The sequence below is a fragment of the Vulpes lagopus genome, chromosome 15, assembly GCF_018345385.1.
Source record: "Vulpes lagopus strain Blue_001 chromosome 15, ASM1834538v1, whole genome shotgun sequence".
In the NCBI taxonomy this organism is placed as follows: Eukaryota; Metazoa; Chordata; class Mammalia; order Carnivora; family Canidae; genus Vulpes; species Vulpes lagopus.
The window spans coordinates 36162794-36185867 of record NC_054838.1 but is presented as its reverse complement, the minus strand read 5'-3'; the positions used below and the strand labels follow the sequence as shown (position 1 = coordinate 36185867).

At 38.2% G+C, this 23074-nt stretch overlaps 1 protein-coding gene across 1 annotated transcript in view; it reads right to left on the bottom strand.

Moving 5' to 3' along the window:
- Window positions 1–3149: 3149 nt before the first annotated feature.
- The window catches only part of CCDC83 (coiled-coil domain containing 83), a 48078-nt gene continuing 28153 nt past the window's right edge, over window positions 3150–23074 (bottom strand). The window contains exons 6-11 of the mRNA XM_041729974.1: window positions 17620–17711; window positions 15242–15310; window positions 10018–10139; window positions 6928–7004; window positions 6245–6447; window positions 3150–3481 (exon numbers count right to left, since the gene is read on the bottom strand). Of these exons, the coding sequence (XP_041585908.1) occupies window positions 3320–3481; window positions 6245–6447; window positions 6928–7004; window positions 10018–10139; window positions 15242–15310; window positions 17620–17711 (725 nt within the window). The 3' untranslated portion in view covers window positions 3150–3319. The remainder of the gene's footprint in view (window positions 3482–6244; window positions 6448–6927; window positions 7005–10017; window positions 10140–15241; window positions 15311–17619; window positions 17712–23074) is intronic.

Below are 23074 nucleotides of genomic sequence, written 5' to 3'. Positions count from 1 at the left end.
TGAAGCTTTATTGTTTTACTATATTTAGGTCTCTGATCCCCTTGGAATTGATTTTTGTGTATGGTATGATGTAGGTGTCAAGGTTCATTTTTTCCCGAGTGTAGATATATAGTTGACTCAGAATCATTTTTTTTTAATGATAAAAACTCCCCCCTCCCAAGTTATAATATCATGTTTGTCAGAAATCACGTGATTTTGTGGGTTGGTTTCTGGACTCTATTCTTTTCCATTGGACTTTTTCTCTATCCTTGGGCCAAAACCACACTGTCTTAATTACTGAACTGTTAAAAGTCTTGCAATTTGGTAATAAGCTCTCCAATTCTGTTGTTCAAGATTGTCTTGGCTATCATAGGTTTTTTGCCCAGGTTATAGATTTCCATAATAATATTAGACATTATTAATTTCTATGAACAAAAGCCTGATGTGATTTTTATTGAGATTGCACTGACTATACAGATATAGGAAAAACTCACATCTTAAGCATTTTGACTCTTCCAATCCATGATGATGGTATATGTCTCCATTCCCCATTTATTTAGGTCTTCTTTAATTTCTCTTAACAATGTTCTGCAGTCCTCAACATAGAAGTCTTGCTCATATTTCATTAGCTAAATTTCTTGATTTTCAAGTTTTGTTGTTTTGTTTTTTTAAAGATTTTATTTATTCATGAGAGACACAGAGAGAGAGAGAGAGAGGCAGAGACACAGGCAGAGGGAGAAGCAGGCTCTATGCAGGGGGTCTGATGTGGGACTTGATCCCGGGTCTCCAGGATCACACCCTGGGCTGAAGGCGGTGCTAAACTGCTGAGCCACCCAGGCTGCCCCAATTTTGAAGTTATTGTAAGTTTATAAGTGATTTGTTTTTTTTAAGTGATTTAAATTTTTCAGAATTGTTTGCTGCTAGTATAAAGAAATACGATGGCTCTTTGTTGATCTGTACTCTGTAACTTTTGCTAAATTCACTCATAAATTCTAGTAGTTTGTAGATTATTTTGGATTATCTATATACAGAAACTTGACATCTGTAAGTAATTGAGTTTGCTTCTTCCTTTAAAATCTCTAGGCTTTGAATTTATTTTTCTTGCCTTTATTGAACTGGCTACAACCTCAAGGTCCATTAAACACGTTGAATAGAAGCATGGTAGTAGGGGATCCCTGGGTCCTTTTCAAAGGGATTTTTAAAAGGATTTAAAAGGGATTAAAAAATTCCTTTAAAAAATATGGTAGTGAACATATGTGTCTTGTTGGGACACATGGGAAAATGTTAATATTTCACTATTAAGTGCAGTGTTAACTATAGTATTTAATGCTATTCCTTGTTTGCTAAGAGCTTTATCATACATTTATGAATTTTTATCACAGTACTGAATTTTATCAAATGCTGCACCTATTGAGATGATCATATGAGTTACCAATGTTCCATTCATTATACTTTTGATTTTAAATTTTGAGATATAAATTCATATGCAATTGTACAAGATACTATGAACAGATTGTATGCACTCTTTATCCAATTTCCCTCAAGAGTACCATTTTTCAAAATTATAGTATAATACCATAGGCAGGATATTCACAGTGATTTAATCCACTGGTTCTGTTTGTTTCCACTCTGATTTCTGAATGTTAAACCAACCTTTCATTCTTTATTCATGAAACATGTAATACTGGATGCAATAAGCTAATATTTTGTGAGGGATTCTGCATCTATATTCATGAGAGATATTGGCCTGCAATTCTCTTCTCTTGTAATGACCTGCCAGGTTTGGGTGTAGAAGTATATTGGCCTCACAGAATGATTTGCATTTCCTTTTTTCTCTACTCTCTGAGTTTGTGTATGTTTGCTACTATATATTTTTGAAATCTTTGGAGAAATTCACCAGTAAAGCAAGCCATCTAGGTCTGAAATTTTCCTTGTGGGGAAATTTTAAGTATAGGTTAGATCTTCTTTTTATAGATTGAGGACTATTCAGAATTTTTATTTCCTTGTTTGTCAGGATATGTTCCCATTTCATCAAAGTTCTTGACTTTATTGAGAAAGTTTTTCTTTTTTTATAGATTGAGGACTATTCAGAATTTTTATTTCCTTGTTTGTCAGGATATGTTCCCATTTCATCAAAGTTGTTGACTTTATTGAGAAAGTTTTTCCCTTTAATTTCCTTTTATGATATTTTTCATAATGTTAGTCAAATATGTAGTGATTTTTCCTTTTTCATTTGTTTTTTTGCTTTCTTTTTTGATTGGTCTTATTAGGGGTTATCAACTTTAATTAACCCTTCAAGCCAGCTTTTGGTTTTATTGATTTTTTTCTTTATCTTTGGCCTTCTAGTTAAAAGATGTTCCTTGTAGAAAGCATTATAAGTAAATGTAGCTTTAAAATGAAAGCTTGATGTCAAATTGACTATATACCTGATGTCAGGTATATAGTCCTTGGCTTGTGGCACTCATAAAAGGGAAATGGTAATGGTCTTAACAGGGACTCAGCAGTTTAGACTTTTTTAAAGATTTATTTATTTGAGAGAGGGGGTATGAGATGACCAGAGGGAGAGGGAGAGAAAGAACCCCAAGCAGACTCCCCGCTGAGCCCAGAGCCCAACTTGTGGCTCGATGTGGGGCTTGACGTGGGGCTGGACATGGCACTCCCCACAGGGTTTCACATGGTGCTCTATCACAGGACCATGAGATCATGACCTGAGCAGAAATCGTGAGTCTCTCACTTAACCAACTGAACCACCCAGGCACCCTTAGACTTGGTAGATTTACAGCTTAGATTTCATAGACTTAGACTTCATAGAGCTGAGAGGAGAGAGATCTCACTCTTGGTAGATTATTTTTATGTAATAAATTACCACCCTCAGATTTATGTGTTTCTGAAGTATTTTATCTTTATTATAAATAGTGTTAGGTTAAAGAAGAATAGACCTGAATTGTGGACTGGCTATCATTCAAAACCCTCAGAGGCAAAGCTGTGTGCAAATCTCTGAATTTGTCTTAGAAAATTTCTAACTGAATTATTTCATATTGGAATGATAGATTAAACGGAAGATTTTTTAAGTGGTAAGGAAACTGAGAAACCATCTCATGCCCATTATTTTGTTTCTGAATACTTGGATATGGAAATACAAAGTGTACTCTTTTTTTGTCAAGCAGATAAATGAACAGCAGAATACTTGGAACTTTGATTTTAAATGTCATTATGACTTTTAGAAATAACAACTGGTTTAAAAATGGACCAAAGTGTAGGTAAAATGGGCAAGTAATACACTTCAGTTCCCAATGAAAATTTATAAGGAAAAGTTATTTTTACTTTGCAGCTTTTGGTCTTAGAGAAAAGACTTCATCATTTTATATGTGATGCGGCTTTCTGGGCTCCTGGTATCTTCATAGCATTTGACTGGAATTTCTTTTTCTTGAAAATGAATTGGCATTTTCTTGCTCTCCACACTCATGAGCTTCACTTGCAGGGGACCCAGGTTTACATAATCCTGTGGTGAACAGAAGAGAATAGGAGAGGTTATTTAACAAGTTACCAGTCTCAAGAGTTAGGTTTCCTTTATTATAATTGGCCTTTATCTGACAGACTTCACTGCCTTCTTAATTGCCTAAATAACATATGAAATATGAGAGCCACTGTAAACAGAAAACTAGTCAATAAATATATATGCCCAATGGGGCATGGCAGGCAAGATCTCCAAATGAGCACACCGCAAGGCTGACAGGCTTGTCTTTCTGGGAGTTGGGTGAGGGGCACCAGTTAGAGTGGGGAGATACACTCTCTCAAAGTCTTTAATTGGTAAAAGAAAGTGTTGGCTGTACATATGTAGCCCTATGCTGGCCAGGATATAACCATGGAAGAGTTTTCTGTATTATTCAAGAATGGGAAGGATTTGTAAACGTCACTTTGACTATAAATATTCTAATATTGAGCAAATTCTCCATGAATTTTTCTCACTTTTCACAGAACCGCTGACTACTGGAAAGGTAAAACTTGTCATTTTCTGCCTTAAACTATAGTTTAAGATATCAACAAATGGAATTAAAAATCTAATTTACATGAAATCCCACAGCCAACATAATACTGAGTTGAAACAGCTCACTCAGTCCCTACCTAGCGTGCCTTCTCAAGCCATAACTCTCTTGGGAATTCCTTCAACATTTCACAAACCTTTCCTGAGTGCCCATTTTGTGCCAGGCCCTGTACCAAGTGCTGGGTTGCAATGATAAGGTCACAGACTGACTGGTCAGTGAGAAAGACACAGGTGGTACATTTCTCTTGTACAGTAATAGTGACTTTCTGTCTTCTAGCATGTAAACAATTTGAGGGTAGGGCCTATCATATAGGCATCTAATTAATTGTATTTATTGTGTTTTTAAAATATATAATCATAGGGCTATAATAAATGTAAGATAGGAGAAAAATAAACTGATGGATGTCTACCACATATTTCAGAGTCTGCTTAAGCTGTCATGACAAAATATCATAGACTGACCAGCTTACACAACAGACATTTAGTTTGTATAGTCTGGAGACTCAGAAATTCAAGATCTGAGTGCCAGCATGGTTGAGTTCTGGTAGAGTTCTCTTTTTGGTTTATAAATGGCTACTTTCTTCCTGTGTCCTTACATGTAAGGCAGAGACTCTTGTTATAAGCCATAGTGCTATCAGATTGGGGCTCCATCTTTTTTAACTTCATTTAACCTTAGTTACCTTCTAAAGATCCTATCTCCAGATTGGGTGTTAGGGCTTCAACATATGAATTTGGTGGGGTAAGAGTGGAGGTAGGGATACAGTTCAGTCCATAGTATATACAGTGCCATTTCCACCATCAAAAAACCATCTTACTTTCCATGGAAAGTAAGAATGTCTTTCATCAACCAAATGGCATGTGACTTTGGAATTTTGTGGACAATTGTCTACTAGCCTGAGGTCATGATAACATAGCAGGTGTCAGGATTTCAAGACTCCCATGGGGGTGTTTGAATGCCTTAGAGAGAACTTTAGTCTTTAAGTTGTCACTTGATGTTAGCAGGACTGAGCTGTAGTTAGCTAATAATGATTTTTGTTGATCTTTTCTGTTTTTCCTGCTTTCATATAGCACTCTTTCTCCTACCAGACTTTAAGTTCTAAGAGAACTTTTAAAGTTATCAGTAGTATTAAGAAGGAAAATAGCAAGGGATGGATGTGGGAGTAACTGGAATGTACCAAAAAGGTTTTAAAATTAAAAAGCTTTGATATTGCAGTTTTCACCTAATATGGTATATACAGCAGTTTGTACTTTCCAAAGATGGCCGCACTAATAGATATACTGTCCCATGTGCTTTTCTTTTTTGTTGTTGTTAGATTTTATTTATTTATTCATGAAAGAGAGACAGAAAGAAAGAGAAGCAGAGACACAGGCAGAGGGAGAAGCAGGCTCCATGCAGGGAGCCCGACGTGGGACTCGATCCCCAGGTCTCCCGGATCAGGCCCTGGGCCGAAGGCAGCACTAAACAGCTGAGCCACCCAGGCTGCTCCCCCATGTGCTTTTCTTACAATGTGATGCTCCTTCCTCTCTCCAGATGCTGGAACTACATTCCCTCCCCTTGGGTGGAACTTTGTAACTACATCAACCAATAGAATATGATGGAAGTGATTATGTATGATTTCCAAATCTAAGTCATACAAAATATTGCAGCATTCACCTTGGTCTCTGGCATTGCTTGTTCTGGGAGAAGCCAGACACCATAACAGAAACAATAAAGGCACCCCAAGGAGAAGCTCATGTGAAGAACCGGGGCTCCCAGCTTAGCCAGCATTAATTTGCCATCCATATGAGTGAGCTACCCTGGAAATGGATCCTTGCTCTAAACAAGCCTTCAGAGGACCACTGCCCCAGCTGACATATGACTGCAACTGCCTGATGGCCCATGTGAAAAATATTCATTGGAGCCCTTTCCAAATTCCTAACCAACAGAAGCCACAAAAGAAAATAAATGACAATTGTTATAAGCCACTAAGTTTGGAGATAATTTGTTATATAGCATTAGATAACTTACATGGTATGCTAGGAATGGGACCTTGTTAATGAATATATGTAGCAAATTGCACAAGGGTAGGAGTGAAAGTTATATCTAATGAGAAATGTGAATGGTGGGCAAATTTTACTAAAAATTGCAAACAATTTTTCAATATCCATATTTCAGGTTAATTTTTTCCATTAATAAAACGGCATTCTCTTAATACTCAAAATTTTTTTCATGAATCCTACCTTGAAATCCTGTTCATCCTCATATAGTAAGTATTTCATATCAGAGGCCCCAAATTCTATACATGAGTTGTCTTCTTCATCTATCTTCAGGTGCTTGACATATCTGATACTATCCTCATGACAGAGATATAAAGCACTGCTCTCAGATGATGAGCTCATGATGTCTGTACTTTTAACTTCTACCGGTTGTAATTTTGACTCTTCTGGGATGAATACAAAGAAACTGGTTATTTTGGAATGGATAAAAATGAAAATACAATCAATACACACTTTGTCACACTTTTAGTTTGAAAAGGCTTTTAGAAATGTAGAATCTATGTATTAAGGCGAGAGTGAGTCCCATTTTTAGAATCACTAAGTTGTTTTGCCTTCTGTTAGCTAATAGGTTTTGGTAACTGAGGTGCATGTTGGTGTTTTGGTTCATTGACTAAATTGGAACCAAAATGCACCAGTGTAGACAGCATCCCATCCCTCCCATTACTTACATAATTCACTGTGAAACATGGAGACTTTAATTCAAAAACAGGACTAGAGAAAGCTACAAGGAGAAGAAAACTATGGAGAAGCTGTCATGTATCTATTCCCTGAATAGCTCTTGGATATGAGGTACCTGTCTATAATAGATGCTCAATAAGTATTTGTTAAATTTTTGAGATGCTATCACCATTACAATAAAATAATACCTTCATGTATTTCTGGCAACTCCAGAGGCACTTTATGTGGTGCTTCCAGTCCAGCAGCTTGAGTAAGATAGAGTTGCCTAAAAAGAACAAATGAGAAAAGAAGTCTGTCAGTCAACAAATTTTATACCATCTGCTCACTGGTGTCTGTTTCTCTGGTAAGTGTTGGAGACACAGTGATGAACAATGAGACATAGTTTCTACCCTTTGGAGCATAAGGCCCAGTGGGGTGACAGACAGGCTCACAGTGTTTTAGGACGATGGTCTGTAACCCTGATGGGTGATTGGGGAAGTGTGAGAAATATTGTGGGACAGAGAGAAGAAGCACCTGATTGACCTTTGGAGGTAAAGGAAGGTTTCCAGGAGGGATGGTACCTGAGCTGAGTCTTGAAGAACCAGAGGCTGTTTGCCAGGGAAGGGCTTGGGTGAGGAAGGGTATATTGCATGATAAGGAAATAACACACTTATGTCCTGGAAATGAAAGTAAGCATGACACCAGTTAGGGTGCTGTTGTAGTAATCCAGGTGAGGAACAACTGTGGCCCAAATGGATGGTCTTAAAATGAAGAGAAAAAGAGAAAGACAGTGAGCAGGAGGGGTCACGGTGACGTTGCGATTCTGGCCATTGCTGAGTGGCATGTTCCAGTCACATGCCTGGTGACTTGTACGTCTGCTACTGCAGCTCTCTATGCATGCAGGCAAGCCTGTGCTCTGCTTTTCAGCACTCACTGAATTTCAACCAGAACATATAATGTCTTGAAAGCTCCATGTAGCTTTTCCTTGAAGTTTGCCTGAAGAGAGCATGAATCAGACTCATGCAGATATTCAAACCACCACTCCTGCTTAGCAGCTCAGCAATCAGAGTGAAGCCCCTGGATTACAGGTTGTCAGATGTAAAGAACATGAGTAAAATGTTATTCAAAATGCTTAAGTCTCCAGCAATAATGTAACTACGTATAATATTTATGTTTGTAAAAGTTTCTGAAGGTTCAACTTTGTATAGGTCACTTTCACATGTAGCTCTGGTCTACAGGTGGATATGTCTGGGGTTTTAGAATTCCCTTTCCCCCTGGTTTTTCCATTTTGAATCCTTATGATCTCACTAAATGTTATAAATATTATAAATCTAGATTCTCTCTTAACCATTAATTTATTGTCATTTTTGTACCACTACAGGGTGACAACACTCGATGATCTAGAAAATACTTAAAGAATGTTATTATTAGATTTGTGAGTGTTAGATTTTAGGTATTGGTCCACTTAGCCTCAGTTCTGTGACATGGGAGTCCCTGGGTAGTCACCTTTGGTGGACATTGGCCTCATCTCATATGAGTTGTAAAGGGAAAAAGTCTGAGGAGCATTGGATGGGAAAGGTAGTAACTCTATTAGCTAAAATACCCCATTCCTCAGCCAAATAGGAAAACAACTTTTTGTATGTCCTTGGGGCACAGTTCATGTCTACTTCTCACTACCTTCTAGTATTTTACAAGACCTGAGTTCTCAACAGAAAGGTGAAAAGGGAAGTTGCCATAAAATATGCAAAATGTATTATATTTCTTTGACTTGAAAATGGTTTATAGTAAAAGCTCCTGAATATGCTCAAAGTTCCCCTTCTAGAAAAGTAGTCTAACAGACAACTGAGGGTTTACACATTTCTGTTCCTTTACACATATTTTTCTAAAATTTCCTAAAGACTTGCCTCGAGGAATTTACAATCTAGCAAGGAAGCAGACATTAAATAAGTAATCATGGGTGTGATAAATGCTGGCCATGAATGAAAAGATTAGGGTACCATGGAAGCATATACCAGGGCTCCTCGCCTGGTTCTCATAAATGTTGCTTTCTTTTTGGTTGGCCAGATTTTGAACTCCTCTGTCCCAACTCTGAAGCAAGACTAAACACTCAGGTCTCTCACTAAAGAAAACCAATCCACAAGGCACTGATGAACATTGTTTTACTGAATTTTTGTGGGGTTAAGGATAAAATTGGTTAGGGTTAAATTGCACATGACACAGCAAACAGCTACACTGTGGAAGGGAGCAGGTGACCCCCTTCTCTGTCCAGTCTCGCCAAGCTTTCAGCCTGTAATGCAACTGCATTGTTTCCCAGATTCTCCAGTTTTGTATCCTGCTGCCCATCTCTTAGCCCAGCAAACAAAAACCCCACAACTTACCTGTATCCACCCTTCTTGGAACACATCGGGAAGTTTGTAAACAAAAAATGCCTTATTATGTCATAAACAGTATTTTTCCATGCCACACCAGCAACAGGAGCTACTTGGGTAGAAATTTTTTCATGGCTCTTTCACCATGTTGAATTTCTCTGCTTTAATTCCTAGACCTAGACATTTGTCTCCCATCTTCCACATGTACAATCTACATTTGTGTGAGTCATTTCTCCTCTTTTCCTAAACATGCTACTATTCCTATTAGTTCTTGTTTCTGACTACTTGCCCAACTTATAATCACCACTTTGAATTTTAATTTCATATTCCAAGGCCCTAATTTTCCTTAAGACTTGTGTATTGAGAATTGTCAGGTAAGAAAAAGAAATGACCTAAAATACACCGTTGGTTTTTCTTGTGCAGGAATAAATGTGACTTGGAATACCAGGCTACCTTCTCTGTCTAGAAGGTAGTTTGACTCTTCCACTAACTATCAAAGGAAACAATTTTACAGTCCACAAGGTAACCAGAAGCCGAGAAGACTTCCAGGAAGCTACCACAAAGTTGATCACTTGCTCCTTTGTGCTGACTCCACACCTCATACATCTTGTGCTGCACTGGTATGCTTTCATTTTTATGCCTACTTTCCCTGCTGACTTGGAGGCTTTTGAAGGTCCGCACTTGTAATGTTCATGTTAAGTGTTTGTTATTAAGACTAGTGCACTGCTAGAAAAAGTAAGCCGAAGTTTGCACTGTACCAATGAGCAATTGTAATACTCTGATACCTTCACCACAGCCATTTGGTGAGTTCCTTTCTTTTCAACTATTGCCATCCAGATGGAGCACTAAGAAATTAAATCATCTTTTAAAAATAACTTTTACAATACAAATGTTTACAGACTACTTTCTAGATATGTTAATGACTTTCACCTGGGTATTTTGAGATCCACAAGTCTACAGTTGAATAGTTGATCAATAAGCAACAAATTTTCTTCTTCCAATTCATGAATAGTACTTTCCAGTTCTTCAACTTCCTTTCTGTGATTTGCAATCTGTTCTCAGAAGAAGACAATGGATGGATGTTGGTACTTGTTAACTTAGTTCTTTTAAAAAAAAAAAAAAAAGATTTATTTATCTATTCATGAGAGAGAGAGAGAGGCAGAGACAAAGGCCAAGGGAGAAGCAGGCTCCATGCAGGGAGCCCAACGTGGGACTCGATCCCAGGTCTCCAGGATCACGCCCTGGGCTGAAGGCGGCGCTAAACCACTGAGCCACCACTGAGCCACCCAGGCTGCCCTTGTTAACTTAGTTCTATCTAGTCTTCTGTAAGAAATTCACTTCTAAAAAAGTTCATTTGCCTGAGGGAAAGATCTATCCTGTATTATTTGTTACTCGGTTTCTTTGTCCTTACTCTCTAAGAAGGAATGGGTGGGTCTTTTTTCTAGACTGTTTGCCGAACCTGTTTGCATGGTTAGACAATGAATGGCAGGAGTTGTTCTTTCTTACCCTTTCAAAAACATCACCAGATTTATTTGTGAGCTGGAGTTAGAGATAAACATGAAAATAAGAATTAAATTATCAATGTGGTTAAATGGGGGAAGATGGTGATAAAACCAAAAGTGGTATGATCAAAACATAACAGAAGCTGTCAGGTACTATGGGGGATTCATCTTATGTCTGGTGTAGGGGGGAAGGGAGTTTTAATAGAGGAGATGACATCTAATCTGGATTTTGAAGACCAAAGAGGGTACACTGTAGGCAGAAGGAACCACATGTTACGCACATTATTTTGGTGTAGATAGATAGAAAGAGGACGTGGGGAGAAGTAGGAGAGAAACTGGACAATTAGGGAAATAATGGCAAAGAGTCTGGATTTTAATTTTGCAGGTGATAGAAGGTCATTGATAGACATAGTAGGTTTGATGTTTACTAAGGAAATATAGCTAACTTCATTAAACATAAACAAAATTTGCTGTTTCTATTGATGGAATTCCCATTAGTCTTAAAGAAGTGTATTTTGAAAACCTCTGTCTAAAGAAGGCTAGGATAGTGGGAAAAATGTATAGAACGTGACTAGATAGAGCTCCCGCTTCCCTCCTTGCCCGCCTCATATGGCATGAACCATACAGATGCTGCATCAAGAATTCATGGAGAGAGGTCAGGACAATAGAATTAGAAGCAAGAGTATAAAAAAGGGGTTCCTGGGTGGCTCACTCTTGATTTCGCCTAGGTCATGATCTCGGGGTCGTGAGATGGAGCCCCATGTCTGCTCTGGTCTCAGGAGGGAGTCTGCTTGAGATTCTCCCTCTCCCTCTGCCCCTCCCACTGCTCGTGCTCTCTCTCTCTCAAATAAATAAATAAATAAATAAATAATAATAATATATATATATATATTTTTTTTTTAAAGATTTTATTTATTTATTCATGAGAGACACACAGAGAGGGGCAGAGACACAGGGGCAGAGACACAGGGAGAAGCAGGCTCCATGTGGGGAGCCCGATATGGGACGTGATCCTGAGACTCTGGGATCACACCCTGGGCCTAAGCCAAGACGCTTAACTGCTGAGCCACCTAGGTGTCCCAATAAATAAATATTGTTTAAAAAAGAGTATAAAAGAGAAAGTAATAGGCTGATGAGAATAATAGAGATAAACTGGGAAAAGTATCTCAAGGGACTATGATGAAACAAAAAAGGTTCAGGGGTTAGTTTAGATGCAGTATCTCTTGTTAGGCATTGCCAAGAGAGTGTAGCTGAGATGAGTACTTAGATAACTTAGACATTTTGAATTTGTGCTTGAAATTTATTTATTGGATTTTGGAGTCTGGAAACATTCTGTATATTACTATATGCATATCTCTATCACATAAGTCATGATTAAATGTTTGAATTTCTATTATGGGCAAGGTTCTGTGCAAGGCACAGAAAGATACAAAAGTGAATAAGGCATGGAAAGAATTTCCTCCAAAGAGGTTTATTGGATTCAATGAACAAATACACAAATAATTATAACATAAAACAATACTAGTGCCATAGAAAAGGCTCAAATATTGCTAGTGGCTTGGAATTCGAGAGAAAAGCATATATTATTTACCTGCCTTAAACTATTTAGCAAACCATTAAGTCCATTATGCTAAATTAGAAAGCAAGGGGTTGTTTCAGCATCCCATGTGTTGGGAGTTAATCAGCCTGATTATAGGCTTGAGCGCCTTAAGGAAAAGTTAATACTTTTCAAATGTCAAAGGATGAGAAAGAAATTATATTTAGAGGATGTAAACAGAAGGAATTGATAGAACATTTGGATATGTTTGACCCAAGGGCTTGGCATGCTTGGGAAGCAGCACACACAGTTCTTGGTCTCCTTCCAAAGCTGGGAATGAAGAGGACCCGTTCAGGGAGTTAAGTCTGATCTTTGGAGCTAAGGATATCTTGTGGTATCACTTGGCCATTTGGACTACTAAGGTTCTTAGCATTTACTGTCTCCTTTCCAGCCTATCAAAATATTAGGGAAATGAAAACTAGTTCCTTGTTATAACCATATATACACCTTTAAATTTCCAGGGTAAGAAAGTGAAAATGAAGATCAAGACTGCTTTTCCCTCCCTATCCTGCTTCTCCCCAGATACCCAAGAAATGGACTTAGGGAATTGAGAAAGATAATTTAGTTAGAACTATAATAAGTCAGACCCCTAGGATCCTGAATTAAATGCATGCTCTTGCAATTTTATCCTGTGAGATCCAAGTTAGCTTTATGCGTCCTCTCACTTGAAACTCTGATTTCTAACTCTTTGAATCCCTTTGTCTAGTTTTATGGGCTATTTGTTGAGTTAGTCTAAGTCATTTGGAAATTTCAGGTTTCTTCATTTCCTTAATAAGCATGCTAAATAAAACCAGATAATGGAAGTCATGCATAGGACATTTCATATCCTTCCCTCAGATCTAAGGTTTTGGTTATTGTTGAATAGTTAAATGGAGAAATATTTTCAGGAGTTCCATTATTAAATATCCCTTGTTACTCATTCTAAACCTTCCTTAAAGAAACTAATTGTCATAGATCATTCCATTTCTAGGCAATTTTCTTTTTTTTTTTTTTTAAGATTTTATTTATTTATTCTTGAGAGATAGAAGGAGAGACAGAGCCAGAGACACAGGCAGAGGGAGAAGCAGGCTCCATGCACCGGGAGCCTGACGTGGGATTCGATCCCGGGTCTCCAGGATTGCGCCCTGGGCCAAAGGCAGGCGCCAAACCGCTGCGCCACCCAGGGATCCCTCTAGGCAATTTTCAATTCTTGTGATAATACTTATAACCAGAGATGGTTTTAATTAATTTGTTAGTAAATTTAATAATGCTAAAATAAATATTTATTGAAATAAGGAGAAATTAAATCTATTAAATTTCCTTAAAATGATTTGTCCTTTATTACTAACCTCTTTTGCTCATGATTTAATTAAACTTCACATTTTCCCCTGTCTTTTAGTTCTACTGAATTATGAGACATAAAAAGTAAAATGAAACAAAATGTAATTTGTGGCTTTAGTAGGAGGGATCAAGACACCAAAAAAAAAAAAATCCCTTTCTTATCAGTCAAATACAAATTTTTGCAGTCATTTTCTCTGAGCCTAATAACTATGACATCTTATACGATTTAAGATTTGAGGTGTGCCTGGTGGCTCAGTTGGTTTAGTGTCTGCCTTCGGCTGGGGTCATGATCCCATAACCCTTCAAATATCAACTATATATATATATATATATATATATATAACTTGTTAATAAGAGCTGTGTATGATTGAAGTGAATTTTTTCAAAAGATGGTAAGTTTTCTTTCATAGATGGTATCTGAGCACAGGTCAGGTGACTGTTTCTCTGTAATAAAAAGCAAATTTCAAAGCAATGAGTTTGCACATCTTCTGTAGCACCCTTGTGACAACTAGTCTGAGGATTATCTATTTGTTTTATCCAATAACATGCTCTCACATCTTCACCCAAGATCTAAGCCATGTACTTGATTCATCTCTCCAATGACTATATCTATACTCATGGATATCCTTTCATTCAGTAACTATTTAGTGAACATAGATTATTAGTTTTCATGGACATATAGTTGAAAAGGCACAGCTTGCTCTGTGCAGTGAAGAGACAGATAGATAAACAATTTCAATATATATTAGCAAGAGTTATGAAACAAGAGAGGTGGAGTTTTCCATGTAGATGAGACTAAGAAGGTAAGACAGAAGGACTAGTCTGTGCAATGTAAGGCAAACAAGACAGTGCCTCATAACAAAGAAGGTCTGGAAGTCCTCACAAGACCACATTTAGCAAGAGTGGGACTGTAGCATCGGTATAGAGAGACAGGTGGAGCAGAGTCTAAGGCAGCACACTGGGCCCCTAGTTCCTGCATGTTCTCCAGAAGGAGGTGTGAAGAGAGCCTGATGACCAAGCTAGGATAGGATATAGAGACCGCAGTGGGCAGGGACATCTTGACCGTGGGCAAATAGCTGTCACTGTGGGTTTGGTGTTGGCTGCAACACAATGTCCAAAAGACCAGAGCAATCCATTTAGCAGTCACCAGTGCAGGGAGCAGATGAAAGCATATCCTGTACAGATGAAAGGCAGAGGGAGCAAAGGTCCAAGGCAAAGCCCATAGATCTGAGGCCGCTTTAGTAACATGCCCCAAAGAGGGATATAAACTTCCCTTCCTTATATAACAGGGTCCATCTTGGAGAAGAACAGAGGGAAGAAAGGAAATCTAAACAACTGAACATTTATGCAAAGGGTACTCTCTGTCATCCCAAAGAGGCAATTTAAAAACAGCAGAGATTGAGGTTAGAATGATCCTTTAGCCTTACTCCCACCACCCACAAGGAAGTAGGGTCTTGAAGAAGGCCAGATCAATTTTAGGGCATAAAGAAGCTTCATACATTTGAGTTTACTGCATGAATTATGATGCCAAAAGTGATTTCTGGTTGTTATTGAAATTATTGGTGGTGGTCATTGAGCAACAGTTTGTAATAAGATTAGGATTCCACTTGAATTTTATTTGACGTCAGCTAGTCACAATTCTATGCTTTTTCCATGCCTTCAGCTCACAAAATAAAAGTCATTTCCAGTTCAAAAAAACGAGAAGGAAGGAGTTGTTTTTTAAAATTTGACCTACCTCTCTTTTCAGCCAGTCATTCTCCCAGATCTCTCGGTAGCTGCCCTTGTCAATGAACTGTATGGCATTCTAAAAGAAAGTTTCTGCATTAAAGAAGACTCACAACATGGAGATTCACAATCAACTTATCTGATCATTTTATAGTATGTTTTGCGATCACTTTGGAAACATATCTAAGAACTTTTGCTTCAGTTGTTCTTTACTCTCATATTATTTTGGTGACTTACACTGCCTAATACAGTTAGAGAACTGGACAATAGTCATCCGTTCAATTTGGCTTCTATTGTGACTGAATCTGATTGCCATGGTGAAATCAATCATTAAGTTGTCTGCTCCATGATTAAAGTGGCTGAACTGTAATGATCAAATATTCTTCAAGTTTATGGTCACAGACATACTCCAACATAGAACAAAAACATGAATAGATCCTATTACTGACTTTTTAATTTGAAAGATTTATGCATGTCAGTAATAACAACATACATATTTACAAACTTAATAGCAAATAGTTTCAGAGTAGCTAGACAGTCTCCTGGAGAAAGGCATTTTAGATGAAGAAAATAGGAAAAGCATTACTTTGTCAGTAAGTTCATAAAATGTAAATTAATTTTCAATTCTTATTATAGTTTTCCCCAAAGGAACTTTATAATAGATGAAAGATCATATTTATCAGTGAGGCACTTTTTTATGGCTACCATGTTACAAGTTCTACATTCAGTAACTAAAGGGCATTATCTAAGGAAGGGAAATTAGGAAAAATCTTAAAAGTAATAAATACAGACAAAATAATTTAAAAATATGTTAAGAATAAATTTATCTAAGTCTTTAGAGTTGGAAGATTTGCAATAATTCTTTTTCTTTAAATCATGCTAATTAAACTAAGGGTGTACCTACACCGCCTAGGAATCAGGAACTTTTATACTCTAACTGCAGCTGATAACTCTGAAGTGCCCTGGCACACAGAATTTCAGTTGAACAGAAGCAAGACATAGCTCATAACTGAAGTTAGTTGACTAATGGCTTAATTCAGTAACAATGGAACAGAGGTTTTCAACTTTGGCTGCACATTAGAATCTCCTGAACACTTTGAAAAATCCAGAAACCAAGGCAACATCATAGGTCATTTACATGAGCATTTATGAGGCACCAAATGAGTCAACCAAATTTCTCAGGTGACTTCAATATGCAGCCAAGATTGTACAACAGTGGATTATCAGATGTTAAATATATGCTACAAGAGCCAGATAAAATGGGGAAAATTCATTCACATGTGTTAGGCATTATGTAGATTAAAAAAAATGTACAATGTAGTGATTAAAAGCAGTGATCTGAAGAGACATCTTGAATTGAATCTCCACTCTATCACTTGCTCTGGGAAAGTCACAAAAATTTCTCTGTGCCTCATTCTCATTAACAAGTCCCTGCCTTACAGGATTGTTGAGAGACATAAATGTAAAATGCTCAGAACAGTATCTGGACCAGTCTTCATTATATGTTGAATATGTATGTTTGAAATATATTTGATCTATAGATGCATTTTTAATCATCTTAACTATGTTCAGATCATTTTATTGTTGACTTCACCATTTAGTCATACTCAGTCACAAAGGGGCTGAATTTTATGGGCAGATAAACTATTGGTTGGTTTTCCATAATCCTCTATCTTTGTATACATCAGTAAAATCATACAGTAGGATAGTAATTGAAAAAAACAACTGAACTAACAGTTAAGCAACAAAGAAGAGCAACTGAAATTCAGCGAGGAGCTGTAGAGAACCCCAGGTGTTTACAATTCTGCATAAGAGCTATTCTAGATGAAGAGACAGTCTAACTAACGAGGTAGTCTGGGGGCAGGGGAAAGACAGTGAAAACAAAGGGGTTAGAAAACATATAATGTTGGAAACTATATCTCAAACATTTTTTAATATCCCAAAATTTTAAAACTCTGGCAATGTAAAGTATACTCTCTTAGATTTGGATATATATGAAAGTACTTTTTAGACAAGTCCTATTTCATTCTATAATGTGTCCAAACTTTTATTTAATAATTTGTTGTAGCCATTATTATTACTTAAAAATAACTCAATAAGAAGTTACTGAGCTCTTGTTCCTTATGAGGCACTATGCTACTTAAATCATCTCATTTAACCTCCATACTATTTTTAAAGGTAAATATCATTATTGCTCCTTTTATATAAATTAGGAAACTGAAGCCCAGAAAAATCAGGTAACAAATTTAGTTTATATTCCCAGTAAGTGGTAGAACTGTGATTTAAACTAAATTGCCAAATTTCAAAACTCAATCTTCTTAATCATTATACCACAGGAAAAAATAGGGGAACAATTTTTGTTTTGTTTTTAAGAAAATTGAAATATACCTGTGTGGCCCATTCCTTCTTTTGATCCAGTTGCAACAAAGTTTTTCTGATTATTCTCTTTCTAGCATCTTCCAGAGTGACTTTATAGTGTTCTTTAAAAAGAAAATTAGAAGCCTTAACAAGGCAAATCCTAGGTAAAACTACGCTGCTAGTAAATTTCATCTTCCATGATCCTCCCTTCTCCTTTCTACAAACATTTTCCCCCTGAATTTTCAGGGAGCGTTCTTATTGAAGCATCTAGTACCTCCAATGAAAAGAAATGCTCCAATAATTTACTAACACCCTAATGTGAATTAGCTTAAAATGGTATCTCTCCCAAGAATACTTGTGTTTTCAAAGGATTGTCTCTCCAAAGGGAGAGTTTCCAACAGTTTAATACTTGTGCAATACTTTAATACTACCTTGCATACCACACACTTCTGATTCCACAAGGGAAATATAAAGAAGATATGATTGTCTGGGGGGTGGGGAAAAAAAAGATTTGATTGTCTGCATGAGAAGCATCCTGTACCTCTGACTCAATCTAACTAAATTTCCAGTACTCCTGGCATGCATTTCCTTGGGCAGGAAAGGCAGAGTGAGGGGCTGTGAAGGTCAGTCCCTGGTCCTGAGTTGGGCTCAGAGCAAGAAAGGAGGGCTGATATGAAGTGCAGAATTCTTTATTATCTCCCAATTTTCTTATGTCATAGTCGGAACAGAAACAAAAGGATCAGAAAATTTTAGGCCTTGAAAGATGCTTAGTGATCGTATCATCATCATCTCTGTTTAGGCAACAGTGAGATAGAGTGACATTAAGGCCACTGCAGAGAGTGGAGAGCAAGAAAGCTGGATAACGAGTCCAGGTTGTTAGTCTTCTTTTCAACAAATCAGCACCAGACTCTTCTGATGTACATGACACTACTTAAGACACTGGAAATACTGCCAAATAAGAGACAAGCCCCGGCCCTTGTGACATGTACATTCTAGTAGGGAAGGCTGACCTTAGGTAAACAAGCAAATATGGAATATTTCAGGTGGTGGTGTGTGTGATGAAACAGAACTAAAATTCTCCATTTTAGATAGGGTGACCAGAGAAAGCACTTTTGAGGAGGTAGAGGCTGAATGAAGTGAGGCAGTCAGCAGTGTGAACAGAGGGAAGTGCACTACCCAAATCTGAGAATAATCAAAGTAGGTTGTGCCTTATGATCACATCTATGTTATATGTTCCCATTAGTTGTGTTTTATTTATAACTTCTGAAGGATAACTATTTGAGAGTCAGGAGTATTTATTTCCATACAAAGGATGTTGACAACTATGGTTGTTATATTTCTGGACTGGTCCACAGAGACCCATTTAACTTATTCTGTAAGTAAAAATACTTTTGTACTAGTCATGCTGTGGAATCTGCCATTCATGACACTGCTTCAAAAGGAAAATTTTCTCCACAGACCAAGTCAGTCTAAACAGAACTCTCTGCACTCCTAGACTACAGGGAAGGAGATCTGCAGGTCTGGTCTTTCGGTACGTTGGAATCAAACCGAAGGTCTGGAAAGGAGACCAGGGAGCTAAGCAAGAATTCCTCAGCCTTCATCTGTACTTTGTACTGGCATAATGGCTCCCTCTATTAGTCAAAAACTCTGAAAGCAGAGTAAAAATTCCTTTTCTATATCATTTTACTCCTGTAGTCCGTGGGACACAACAGATAATGAAAAATCTTTTGAAAAAAATTCAATGTGCAAGTCTTTGGTAGGCAGTGATCTGAGGCTTCACCACCAGGTGTGACAGCTGTGGTGGCGTGGGGAGGGAGGAGTGCAGAGAGACAAGGGGAGAGCCCTCCCAAGTTGCCAGTGGCCAGAGAGGGAGCCAGTCACTTTCTGCCTCTAACAGAGTTGGGACCAGAGTGTCTGACTGAGGTAGCAGTTGATGAACATGAGAGTTGCGTTTTGAGGAGTCATCTAACTTGACATTTGGAGAATAAGAGAATGGAAGCCTTCATTATTCCAACCTACATATGTTCATCTATACAACCTGTATTTTTCTTATTCCATTTGGAGTCATCACTTGAATACTTGCCACATTAACACTGAAAAAGCAATAAAAATACCCAACTGATTTCAAGTTCCATATAAAATTCAATAGACTGTTTATCTTCTTAAGAGCAAAGTAACCAGCACAAGTGAAGATATAAAAATCTCATCGCTATCTTTTGTGATTCATACGATGCTTTGAGAAACAACTGTTAACCATGCATTTGTGAATACAGCCAAAGAAGCTGGGAGTATGGAATGTCTCCTCATAAAAGTTTGAGATGTTGCTAGTGGGAGCGTGGGAGACTCTGGCTTGCTGCCTTTAAACTCCTGGCTGCTCAGACACCTGTCTAATGCAGCCACTTCTCAGAACCTGATGGCAAAGCCACACTGACTGAAGCTTGCTTTGGATTGTTCTGCCTTCCCTGTTGTGTCTGGCTCTGTGTTGATTTGCTCCTCCTCAGTTTTCTGGGAGTCTGTTGCCCACTTTTCACACACTTGTTCAGGGTCATACATCTTCACCGTGCTGCCCTCTCCTGTGGGGAGGGTGGTGATAGCCTCTCTTGTGGGTTCTCTTGGAAAGCACCAAGGGACTCCCATTTTACAGATGAAGAAATTGATGTTCAAAAAAGTTACTTTTTGTGAGTGCATTTGAACCTAAATCTCTCAACTCGCTGTTATGAAACAAAGAAATTTTAGAGCTTCCTGTCCTGTGTGCCTGGTAAAGGACAAAAGTAAATAGGCTCTGTGACCCTGATATCTAATGACTTATAATAACACTTTCTGTATTGCTGAGCCTCATCTGAAACCCCCTTTCTGGGCTCCCTGGGTGGCTCAGCGGTTTGGCGCCTGCCTTTGGCCCAGGGCGCGATCCTGGAGTCCCAGGATCGAGTCCCGCATTGGGCTCCTGGCATGAGCCTGCTTCTCCCTCTGCCTGTGTCTCTGCCTCTCTCTCTCTATCATAAATAAATAAATAAATAAATCTTTTTTAAAAAAAATAAAACTCCCTTTCCTTTTATTGAGAGACAAAGCCTTGTCCTGGATATATTAGTGACTGTGTTTCTCATACCCACTCCCAACATCTCCCAGCTAAAGTTCAGGGAAGTAGCTCTAGGTGATTCCACCTCCTTCCCCCTAGAGCTCAGGGATGGTACTAAATAAGGCAGAGTTGGAGAGTTGACCATAAAATAGCTGATCGATGACCCATGAGGAAGCATGGGACAAAGGCTCATCTTTGATTAGGTAGGTGATCACACCAGCTCTTCAGAATCTGGGCTGGAGAAAACTGCAAGAACTGGTCTGTGGGAAACAAGAGAACCGGACAGGACAGAGCAAAGCAGAGACACAGACCATGAAAGATAAATGTAAAGGGGAACCTTCTCTAGGGCTATCACTGATCTGATGCGCTTCTATTTCCAGTTTTAACCTTCCCATTCCTCACTACAAGTGTTATATTCAACAACATGACCATGGCACATTAAGCAAACTTAGTTTTATCTCTTCCCTTTAAAATTTGTACCGTGAGGCTAGTAACTCTCTCAACAAGATATATGGCAAATTTCTGACTTCTCTGATCCCTTTGTAATAATAAGAGGTCCTCCAATCACTAATTAATATATCCAGCCTTTTGTAATAATTAAAACTTTAAACTCATTCAAAGTTATGGCTATTCTCTTTTCAGCTTGGATATACAACTACTTCCTCTGACTTGAGTTTCTATGCCTCCTTTCTCACAGTTGAAGAGAAGCATGGAAAGGGAAAGAAAGCTCTCGCCTAACAGATACTATCTCAAGCTAATGTGGCACTTTCTCGTCCTGACACTTAAGGTTGATTCCTTTCTCATGGGGATATTTTATAGGTTCTTCAGAGGACCACACTCCCCATTGCTAGTTATTTCACTGGTGTTTCCTTGATGCAGGGGGATGTACTGTCCTCAAGGCTGGCTAACAACTTTACCTTTGGCCTCTGGCTCTCCATCTATTCCTCTCTCCCTTACATGCAGGCTCCTATTTCTCTGTTAGGACACCATCACCAAGATCTAACAGGTGTGTGTACTAGCTCTCTCTCATAGCAGATTCATAGGAAACACTTTCATGCTTTGCCATGACTGAGAGTGCAGGCTGCTGCAGACTGAATACTTATACCCGGGCCCCATTCATACATTGAAACTGAATCCCCAGTTTGATGGTATTTTGAGATGGGGTCTTGGGAAGTCTTTAGGTCAAGAGGGGGGAACCCTCACGAATGGGATTAGTGCGCTTAGAAAAAGAGACTCCAGAGAGCTCCCTTGCCCCTTCCACCAGAGATGGCTGTCTATGGACCAGGAAGTGGGTTTTCACAGGACACTAAATGTGCTGTCATTGAACTTGAGCTTTCCAGCCTCCAGAACTGGGAGAAATAATTTCTGTTGTTTATAAGCCACCCATTCAATGTATCTTGAATGGACTAGCTTAGGGCAGTAGCCACTTCATCTTTGCTCTGCTGTCAGAATGATTAGTTAGTTCCTTATCCCCAAGATTTCTCAGAGAAAAGCCATAAACTAGACCTCCATGTCTCCAAACTGTAGGGGACACATACTGATCAATCTGAGGAATTTCCTTAAAGACTCTCCATCTTGATTTGAGGTGAAAGAGGAATTACCCTCACCTGTCCCTTTGGGAGACAGCATAGGACTTACAGCACACCAAGATCTCTTATTTAACACTGTCCCCTAATTTCCAACAATCTTTTCTTGACCTATACAACTTCTTTTATAGATTGGAATTCAGTGGCTGAAGGTGTGAAACCAGTTTACTGCTTCATCTGCATGGTGGTATCTCAGTTTATTCTGAAATGTGGTGTCTGTTACATTGCCACCCCAGTTTAAAATGAGAATAAAACAATTTTACTTTAATAACCTATATCAATAACCACCCCTTTCCCTAAAAATACTTGTTCCTTTGCAAGTCAACCAGTCTAACTAACACAAATTTCATGATTGTGGGTGTGGGAGGAGCATTCTAGAAAAATCATGGAATAAGGAAGGAGGTGGGAAAAAAAGATCAATATAAGGCTTCAGATAATGTAAGGCTTCAGATAACTTGATTTAAGTGTCCTGCTCATATTCATTGTCCAATTAGTGTAGTGGCCCTCAAAATATTTTAATACAGCAGAGTTGCTCCTGCTACTTTCATGGTTAGGAGAAATACCTAAAACTATGAGAAAAGCCCATAGCTACTATTTTCCTAGGACACCTAAGGTTGGTTACAGACCAGGGTTTTCAATATGTAAATATGTAAATATATAAATATTATTACCACCATCCCAAAGTTGGATACAAGAGCATGACAATCTTCAACTCAAATCATCCAAATTTCTGATCAAGATTATGGGTTAAGTTTATCTGAGAAGATGATTCTTCCTAATTTAAAAATGTAAAATGAAAATAATGTTGGGGGGGACTTTAAAA